The sequence below is a fragment of the Sebastes umbrosus genome, chromosome 8, assembly GCF_015220745.1.
Source record: "Sebastes umbrosus isolate fSebUmb1 chromosome 8, fSebUmb1.pri, whole genome shotgun sequence".
Classification (NCBI taxonomy): domain Eukaryota; kingdom Metazoa; phylum Chordata; class Actinopteri; order Perciformes; family Sebastidae; genus Sebastes; species Sebastes umbrosus.
In genome coordinates, this window is record NC_051276.1 from 34,128,057 (window position 1) to 34,138,965 (window position 10,909).

At 44.0% G+C, this 10,909-nt stretch overlaps 1 protein-coding gene across 1 annotated transcript in view; it reads right to left on the reverse strand.

The window, feature by feature from the left end:
- The window catches only part of mmp11a (matrix metallopeptidase 11a), a 28,662-nt gene extending 17,753 nt beyond the window's left edge, over positions 1-10,909 (reverse strand). The window contains exon 1 of the mRNA XM_037779147.1: positions 10,377-10,909. Within this exon, the coding sequence (XP_037635075.1) occupies positions 10,377-10,487 (111 nt within the window). The 5' untranslated portion in view covers positions 10,488-10,909. The remainder of the gene's footprint in view (positions 1-10,376) is intronic.

Consider the following 10,909-nt stretch of genomic DNA (forward strand, 5'->3'; position numbering starts at 1 on the left):
AAGTCACGATCTTTAAATGTGACCGTTTTAGGAAAAATAATTGAGTTAAATCAAAATGTGGGATTCAAACCTGCAACCTTGTGACTTTTCTTAACCTTTGACATAATGTCAGGGACTCCTCCAACCTAAAAATAAAACCGGTTGTTTGTCAGAGACTTTTTGGGGTTTGTTGAAATCTCTGTGGTTAAAATTTAGGCAAGTTTAGCCTCAAAAAATACTTTTTTAAAGGTTCCTTGTGGAGTTTTGTCCACAGTGAGGCCATGTTTTGATGAGTTTTGATGGTCCCTGTTTTATTTGTGTGAAGTGAAAGTGATTGCACATAAGCAATATGTAATGTGCATTTGTGCTGAAGTTTGTTGTTCTACTGTTGACAGTTGGTGGTGCCAAGAAGTGTAGCAGCAGCAAAGTCAAAGGAGGAGAAGATGTCTAGGTAGCCAACATGGCTGCAAATGTTTTAGGAGGGAAATGCATTCAACATGTTTGTTAGACCTCCAGGATGCACATGATACACTGGATGTAAACATCACTGTGTTTGTTTCAGTGGGTCTGAGAAGTGAAGCCGACGCTGAAGTGCCTTAAACCTGCATTCTCTCTAACAGCCAGCAGGGGGCGACTCCTCTGGTTGCTAAAAGAAGTCTGATTGTATAGAAGTCTATGAGAGAATGAGTCTACTTCTCTCTTGATTTATTACCTCAGTAAACATTGTAAACATGAGTTTATGGTCTCAATCGCTAGTTTCAAGTCTTCTTCAATACAGCATGATGTTCATTTAGTAGATTATGGTCCCATTTAGAGTCAAACAGACCATAAAGCAGAGGATGCTTTAGGGCGGGGCTACCTTGTGATTGACAGGTCGCTACCACGGCGTTGTCCGTGTTTTCATCTTACAACTTTAACCCTTTAACCCTTTAAACCTTTAACCGTGTGTTTTCACTTCATCAAAGTTAATTATAACATTTTGGTCGCATAAAAATGTCTCATTCAGTGTTCGGTTGTACTTAACTCCATCCTCTCGTGTCACTTCTGTTTGCAAACAACCCAAAAACACAGTCCACAGTCCACAGACCACTGGGTGACGTCACGATAACTCCGTCCTCTTCTTATATACAGTTTGTTTAAAAAACTCTGCAAGGTACCTTTAAGGTTTGGGAACAATCATAGTTACAAGAAACCAAAACTGCTGATAGGAGACAGGATGTGAACGTCTGTCTCCTGAGTTGACCTCCTCACTAAGACATTTTTGTGGCAAAACATCTTCAAGTTATTTAGTTATTATCTAAACAGCCACAAGAGGTCCTCGTCTTGGCTGGGTTTCCCTGTTAGGTGGCTCCAGGCCGGGGCAATGACCTCTACCGACCCCCCACCTACTGCCCTCCATGCAACGTCGTCTCCAGTGTAACCAGAACTCCTCTGCTGGCATAATACTTTATTTGTGTTATGGTAAATTGATTCAACTTTATTAGGAATATGCATCATGTGACCACAATATAAACTAAAATAATAAAACTCTTAAAACTAGATGACACAGGGTCCCGCTACAAGACATGGCCACAACTTTAGCGGTGAAAGTTACCTACAAATTTGCAATTATCTAGTTATAATCTGGTGTGAGAATTTATTAATTTATTTTTATATTTAAAAATGTTTTATTTATTATATATTTTATTTATTTTAATAATTTATATTTATTATTTATTCATTTTTTATTAGACTTCTTGTATTATTATCAATTTACAATTACTATCTGTCATTATATGAACATATAACTTACTACTTACTTATTTTTTTTAAAGAAACTATAAAAAGCATTATAAAAAAAATCCAGTTAATCAAATAATCATAATAATTATTGACGTGCAGTGGACCTGGAGCTTTTGTTACCCACTTTTCCCAGTTGGTATCCAGCCCTGGTTATTGTCATGATAACGCAAACGCAGGTCATTTTAGGTACTTGAACAACTTGTTGAGGACCCGGGTCTTGAACTGTGAGTCACCTGGTCACAAGCCGACCTCCGTCCCTCCGAGCCAGACGGTTCAGACCGCCGCTGCCCGCCGCCTGATCCCAATCAGGGAGGTGAGCTGAAGGGAGTGTCAGCTTTCAGGCTCGTAAAACTTTGGCTAATTCTAAGTGGTGGGTGCGCGGGGGAGCCGCCTCCGTCATTTCAAACAGAGAGATGAAAAAAACGTGTGGTTAAACAAATACCCCCCCCCGACTGTGTGTCTAATGGATTGTTTGACCTGTCTGACCCCTCAGCCGAGTTAAACCCTAAATGTGCCTGATTCCCAACAGTTCCACATCAAAGTTCAAGGTCAAACCCAAACAAGAGCATTAGCTCCAGCTAGGATATCCAGTTGAGCTCACTTGTTTACACATATTCTTATTGAATATACTTAAAGAATTTCAAAGGAGAAATTAAATGCATGCTCTTAGGAAAGACCTTTACACACCGGGGGGAATAAACAACACGAAAATGTGAAATACTCGCCTGCGAATATTAAATGTTTTTTACTGTGAAAGGTAAGGAAGGAAGGAGAGGATGCGCTGCCTTTGTCAAGATTGAAAGGAGTAATAAAGTTTGCCGTTTTGGTTCGGTGTGGGAGGATCCCCTCATGAGAACTCTCCCCGGCGCTGGCAGGCCCTCGCCGGGTGTATTTCCTCCGTAGCGGTGCGCCCCAACCCAAGCTCTAGATCGGCTTGAAGGTGTCGTTTTACAGCACCCCTCGCCCAGACCTCACTGCTTGCTGCACCTTCTCACCCTACAGAGAGGTACGGAGCTCCAAGCTCCCGGTGTGACCGTCAACCGAGACTGTCCTCAGCGAGGCGACGTCGGCAACCCACCCGACCCGTCTAGAAACACAGACCCACGCTTTTTGGATGTGGCTTTTTTTGCCGTGTTATCATCATATTCATATTCATATCTATACAACCAATGTGTGTTCATGATTAAATTGTTTACAAGAGCACAAAGTTCTTCTTGGATCTAGCCTCTTAGGGCGTTTTCACACCTGTAGTTGGTTTGCTCTGGTCTGAATCAGGGACCAAATTGTTACCATGCTGCATAATGCCTCGAGTTTGGTTTGCGTTCACACGGCAGCGTTTTGGTGCGCAAAGAAACTGCTCTATAATTGGTCAGAATTTCCATGCTGGAAAACTCCCGGAAGTAAACAAAGAAGAGCAGACGTCCAGAACGCAACAATGGAGGGACAACTACGCGGCTTGATCTTGGCCTTGGGCATCTTCTTTTTTTACCTCGTAGCATTTTTCACTCAAGGCAACGATACAGTTTGAAAATGGGGCGACTGGAAAACAATGTATTGATGCACTGGAGTCACCGAAGGCGCATATCAAGACATACGGAGGAGGAGGAGGCGTGCATTACCGAGACCACCCCTTCAAGGAGGTCTCGGTTCGCTTGTTTTGGTGCTGCACCCGAGTGCGATTGCTGTGTTCACACCTGCCCAAACGAACCACACCGAGAGGGTAAAATGCTCCAGGGTTCGATTCAACCGATCTAAACAAGGGAGGTGTGAATACTCCCTTAATTTTGCTCTCAAAGTGCTCTCAGATTGATGCATTTTAACGTAAAAAGTACAACATTTTCTCCAAAGTCAGTGAGTAATCGTGTTAAGACAATACTTGTTAGAAGATACATTCATTGTTAGTCTTTTATCTGCACTTTTGACCAATAATAAAATATAAAATATAACCAACTTTATTCTCCCCTCTCCCGTAGTTATGAGTCGTACCACTGTGCGAAAATAACCACTCACAATTCGGCCTATTGGCCTATTGGTTTGTTTTACAGGACTGAAAATAGGAAGGACAGAAGGTAAAAAATACAATACATCCTCTAAAATATGGTGGAGGGAAAGTACAAAGTGTACCAGAAATACCTGACTGTACTGTGTTTAACTACTACAGTGTTTGAGTACAGTACTTGACCCTAATTGCTTTCCACTTTAGCGTTTCTCTCTCCTCCAGTGAAGACGCAGTGTGGTTGAACGTGGTCTTGACGTTGGACTTAAACCCTCAGTGAAAGCGTCCTGACGTCCTTCTGGCTCCCCGCAGGTCGCTCCGTGTCAAACTAAAGCACAGTGACCTGATGGGGGGGTTTGTTGTCAGACTGGAGACGCTGTTCAGACGCTCCGTGTACAGACATGTTCCTCCGTGAATACCGCTGTCAGATCCCCTGCACCGCTGCTCACACATCTTGTCATCACTGTAACCAGAAGCTAGATATGTCCATACTTGTAATGGACGGCCCCTCCACCTCCACCAACACACACCTCCCTCACATGTTCCCAGCGTGAAGAAGAAGCCTTCACGAGGCCTTCAGGCTCTTCGGGAGATTCATGTTTTCATCGCCGGCTTTCTGCACTCTCAGCAGAAAGTGACAGACTAATCGTCCTGAGGGGTATTTTTGTAGCGTCGTCACAAAGTCTCCTGACAGGATTTCTATTGTCTGCTCTGAAATTACACGTGAGCATATGAGCACGGACACAACACTTCTGTCTGAGCAGCTGAGTCACTGATGTGGGATCAGCTGCACCGAGATACAAAACAAACTCTGATCATTTGGCTTTTAGCAATTTAAAACCCCTGGAGTTTAAAGTTATTGACGTCGAACTTGTGATTTTGAAAAACAATGCTAAATTGGCCAGACTTGATGATAAAATATGATGATAAAATGAACACTAATAATTTGCATCACATGCCAGAATGCATTGCATCCACAGAACATGTGTTTCGAATAAGGAATCAATAACTGCAGCAGAAGTAGTAGAAAAGAACGGATGAAGGGGAAGTGGGTCCAAAAAGGAAATTACAAAAGTTGATTGAAAAATTCCTCCTGAAACTCTCTGAACATCTCTGACGGCTGGGATCTGAACAAAAGCATCTGAGGGTGCATTCACATTGAAATGAAGTTTATCGGTTGTTTGAAAGAAGCTACAGGTGATTCTGTGAATGCTACTAGCAGAGAAATGGTTAATCATCAACGTGATATCTAGCTGTCTAAACTAGTAACAGTGAATCCGGATGATAGGAAGTAAGTCATAAGTGAGTGTTTACACCAGTAGACAGATAAGGTTTCAATTTGAAGGGTGTGCTCTGATTGAACAAACAGGGACAAAGGATTGCTTACAGTGAGAGAGGATTTATAGTGCCAGATAGGAGGGGGATGTGTGCCATTTTTTCATCAACAAATGCCTCGTTATCTTCCCTCTTACGCTTCTAATCCGATATATCGTCTGGAAATCAGAAACACCCGGCAGTGGAAGGTGATATAAACCATCTGGGCATCTGCTGAAATCTCTTATCTTTCCTGGCACAAACAAAAAACTCTTCCGCTGAGACCTCGCAGATCTTCTGTGTGCGTCTGGCTGCAGGATGACTAACTCATGATTTCCTCGTTATTGTTAATGAGAGCACAGACCCCGGGGGAGTAATAGTTACCAGGCAAATCAGGCTTTCTTTATCTTTAGCTCAAGGCTTTGTGGGCATCGTTATCTGGTAGAGAGAGACAGAGATGGTGAAGGGCAGAGGTGAAGTCAGGACATCACAGCTTTAACGTTCAGCCCAGTTAACACAAGAGTTCTTGTTCTAGGGATTGTGGGGTGATTTTAAAAACCACAGTATTAATTGCAGCGGCAGGTTTAAGTCACATCTGGAGCAACACCTGCTGTTTAAAAGTCCATCTCTGATTCCTGAACAACACTTTTTAGGCAGCGTGGCTCTGCTCGTCTTATCTGTCGGTCACAACTTTGGTCCAGACTGAAATATCTCAACAACTATATAAAATTAAATGAAATTTTGCACACACATTCATGTTCCCCAGAGGATGAATTCTCCTGACTTTGGTGATCCTCTGACTTTCCCTCTAGCGCCACCTTCGGGTCAAAATTGTAATTTGTCCAACACTTTAACCAACACAGTTTAACCAACCCGTTCTCACTCCCAACTCGTCAAATACCACCGATTGGTAAGAGCACCGCCGATTGGTAAGAGCCCCCTTCGGCATCGGATACCGACGCATGGAGGCACCCTTTAGCGACAGTATGTGACGAACCGGGCTTTCAGCTAACTCCGATGTAAACCCAATGTAAAAAATCTATGTATTCGCCAGTCTGAGTTTATTAATAGCGTGAGAGTCCGCTAAGGGCGGGCAGGAGGGGAGGTAGACGGGTCAAGACTTTCAACCAGGAGACCGGTGCTCGTGTCCCGTCTGAAACGTTTACTTATTTTGTCACGTCAGTCATTGGTCAGGTTGGCATTGGTCAGTCCCGTGGACCCATTGGTCAGGACTCTGACTTTCGTTGACTTAACGGCCACAGGTGTCGCTGTTAACAAGCAATTTCTGATTCGTACATAGAGTTCCTTTAATAGTGTATTTGGTGACCCATTATTACTTTTGTATCCGTTTGAGAGAACGCGCCATCCGTGATCGATAAACTAGTACGGCGGATGGACTCCAGTCCAGTCCCGGTAATGGGCGATGGACTGAAGCGGCGGTATCTAATGACATTTCCATCAGCCTCGGCTGTACTTTGTGTTTAAGGCTGCTGCTGCTAACTTCTCCAGTTGGCGTCTTTGTTTGGGTCGAGAGAAGAGACACAACTTGTGAAATGAATCAAGGTGCCAACTTGGGCTCTCTGCCATCCAGAAACTCAGTGATGTGCTCTTTAATAAACTCAAGTACCAACACCATCCTGCCAAACTCAGCCAGTTAGAATCACCTGAACAGCCCCCCCCCCCTCTCACCTTGTTAATGAAGGACTCAGACCGAGGCTGGGGGCTCCTCCCGCTAACTAACAAAGCATCTGCATGTGCTTTTTAACTACATCCCCCCCACCGTTGTGTCTCATCAGCCACTCACAGCCCGGCGCAGCTGTGACCTAGATCTACTCGATGGGAACCCGGGCCGGCTCTGATGTCACCTTTGCTCTCACGGTTCCCCGACCAATCGCTTTGCCCGAAGACATCGACGTGATGGGGCAAAACAGAAAGGAGAACCGAGGGACTCCGAGTTTATTGACAAAAACAGTTAGCGGTTATAGCTCCCCCTCTTCACTCCAGAGAGAAAACAGGCACTTTGTGAATCCCGCTTGCCCTGAATGCCACAGACACTGAGGCCTGTCCAGGCCTGTGTAATCACTCACTCTTTTGTCAACAACGGGGGGGAGCAAATTGACAAAACTACAGATTAGACTTTCCAGTGAGATGACCAGCAGACATAACAACGCTGTCATCGCAGGTGCAACACAGCTCTGATAATGTGTTGATAGGAAAAGGAGTCATTCTTCACGTGTAGAAAGCTGGTTACCTCGACAGATAATCATCGACAAAGACGTGTTATTACACTATAATGGCCTGGCTTCTGATTACTGTGGATTAAACTGAGGAAAAGTATTTAAAGTATGTGAAAACATAGTGTGGAAACTGATGAATCAACACAAAGGAAGCATGTTAACTGATAGATATTTATAACAGGATCAGTCCACGCAATGTTTTTGCCCATTGAGATACTCACTTAGTCAGATAAGGTTTATGACCCTTTATGACCCTCATCACCGCTTACATACGTCTACCAGTTGTGACCTTTAGAGTCCTGAAGAAGTAAACTGTCCATTTATTTACAAGACAAAAACAAAGATTAGAGGAAAGTCTGAGATAATAAGCATGACTTTGTGCAAAAAAAATGTTTTCTTTTGTTAATCATTTTATGACCCATCAAATTGATCTTGCGACCCTGAGGTTGGGAACCAGTAGATTAAAGGGGCTGTTTGTAACTTCTTCCACGTATAAATCATTGCGGATCGGTGTCCCATGCGAACTCGCGTGTCGCTACGCTATTCAGACTCGGACTCCAACACAAACTACACAGAAGCACCAAAACCTCTTGGTTGTATCTGGTGAAGCCCGTCTGTTAAACAGTGTAGGCCGCGGTCGGAGGACGCGGGGGAGACCGTAGCTTTGGTCTCCAGGACCAGAGTCTCTGCTCCTCTGCTCCTCTGCCTGCTTGTCTTCACTCACACACCGCGTCTTTCTCACTCTCTTGCTCCACCTCTCACGTACATGCGCGCACACTCCACACTGCAGAAGAGTTAGTTTAGCTCTGAGAATATCTAGTGAATGTTCAGTGGACGTTTGTGCAGAAATAACTGCTGCAGCTCCTCCAGACCAACAGAGGTTTCCCGTGTCTTGTGAATAGACGGGGCTCCGGAGAGAGAAACGTTATCACCTCCGACCAAAACTCCAGTGTCTCCCCTGTTCCCTCCGGCCGCGGTCGGGAGGCTGAAGCAGGAAAAGCCAACACTAGGATCAGCAGTGATTCATGGAGAGACCTTCGTCTGGTCAGCTGACATTACTGCCAAGCAGCTGAAATATAGAGTGATATTGTGCTTTTAGCTGACGTGTGTCTCCTCACTGTGTTGATTGATGCTCGTTCATGTCTATGTAGAGTGAGCACAAGCTCGAGCAACAGGACGCTGACTTTCGTTGACTTAACGGCCACAGGTGTCGCTGTTAACAAGACATTTCTGATTCTTACAGATAGTCCCTTTAAGACCTTCAGGAAATAGTTTGTTCAACTTTGCGGTTCTTTACTGGAAATAAGAGAAACCCTCACCGCTGCATTCTGATACGACTGGTTGTTCTTCCCTGACTTGATGTACCAACCTCGTGGTGTTTATTTCTCTGGAACACTGCTTTGTAAAGCTTTGCTCCAAACAGCTCTCATGATGTGATGATGGCTGATGCTTCGGTACACATCAGTCTCCTAAATATAACGTGCCATCGTACCTAAAAAACAACTTTCTCTGAGACACCAGGACTATTCTCAGTGTAACCGCGACATTCTTTTCTCTGTGACTGTTTGTCTGAGCCGCCCGTTTTGTTTTGATAAATTTCTTATTTTTCTGTGTACCTGTAAACAGGACATTCCTGTGAAGTAGTGTGCACGCTAAACCAGCCTCCTCCACCTGTGTAAATAACAGTTAGATACAAGAGAAGAGAGGATGCAAACAAGCCTGGATAGTAAATATGATGGGATCCAGAGTTATGGAGAGGAAAGTTGCAGCATGGGGTCAGGTGTGCAGACCAGAGTGAGTCTAATAACTGAATGAAATACATGTCAGATAAGAAAGTAAATAAGTCTGAAAAGCCACTGAAACACTTGTGTAACGCGTGCCACTGACGCCGTCATGACGGGTCCATATGGAGGACCCCTCTCTTTTATGGTGTTGTTGACAAAATGCCTCTAAGACCTGTTATTACTGCTTCCTGCCCTGCAGACAGGGGGAACTCGGCAACCTTTATTTTCCTCTCTCTCCTTCCCAGAGATCAGAGCTGGCTGCACCACTGAGGCAAAACCAAAACACTGACTGCTGTCAGAGAACAGAAGACGTCAGGGTTTGGCATGACTGCTCCCAGAGCTGCTGCTGCTCCCAGAGCTGCTGCTGCTGAGCAGACAAAAAATAAATAGTGATGATAGTAATTTCTTCAAAGTAAGAGCAGCTCAACGGCGCTAATTACAGTGACAGGTCAGCTCCTGTGCGCGCGTAAAAATAACCATTTTCTTAAATACAACATTAAGTGTCATTGATGATTCGAGGAAAGGGCTTGTGTGTGCATGGATGTAGGATGCACATGTAGCTGCAGAAAAGTGTTGCGTAAACCTAATAAGAGTATTTCTTCATGCAAGAATGTGGATTTTACTTTGGAGCAAAGTGACGCATTCTGCTCCAAAGTCTGCACAAGTTTATTTTTATTTTATTTATATTTATTTAACCTTCATTTAACCAGGAGTAAAAACTCATTGAGATTAAAAATCTTTTTTCCAAGAGTGTCCTGGCCAATATAGGTAGCAGCACAGTAACATGGTTGCATACATAAAACAAACATAACATTTTGTAACATTTAACATAACATAACATACAAACATTACATTTAACTATTGTGCATGAGTGTGTGTGTGCATGTGTGCATGTGTGCGTGCACGTGTGTGTTTAGGAGGTGGGGGAGTCACTTGTAGCAGAAAGAATGAAGAAAAGCCAACACTGCAGATTCCTTTAAAATGCAACAGAATAAATCATCGACTCATTCTGCACCAAAAACATGAATCAGCTTCCAAACTTCTGCACAAAACTTTGCGACTTTGCAACAAGTAAAAGCAAAAAAAAAACAACTCACCGGTGCCACTTTGTACCTGCTAAAATGCAACAGAATAAATCATGTCCCGAGCGTGCAACAAGTGAAACCAAACCGACTCATTCTGCACCAAAAAAAGCATGAATCAGCCTCCAAACTTCTGCACAAAACTTCCTCTTTTTTTTTGGTTGCGACTTTACAACAAGTAAAAGCAAGACAACCAACTCACCGGTGCAGCTTTGTACCTGCTGGATGATCCGTGCACTGGAAGACAAAGCGTGCTCGGGAGGCATTGCAGCGCTAAGATGCAGCAGCAGCACACAGCCAGAGACGTCCGCATCCTCGCTGCCGTGGAGGTGGAGGTGGTTGATGGTGGAGGTGGAGGTGGTTGATGGTGGAGGTGGAGGTGGTTGGTGCACAGACAGGCAGACTGGATTTGTTGCAGCTGTGAGCTGTGCGTAAAAGCCTGGAGTCACTCGGCTGCAGGGTCTCCAGGGCTCCTTCTCTTTAAATAGACTCTGATTTCTTTGTTCTCCTAAAGGTTGTTTTTTTTCCTCCTCATACTTTTTTTTTTTTTTTACAGCCCAGGGCTGATAATACCACCAGCTACCATGTGACTCTTAACCCTTTCTCTGCTGCATGCCCGTCAACTCAAAACAGATGATGATGGCTGTGCGTTTTTCACCCACCTGTGGTTCTGGATTTTTATCAACATCACAAAAAGGAACCCAATGTTAAGTTATTTAATACTTGTATATAAAA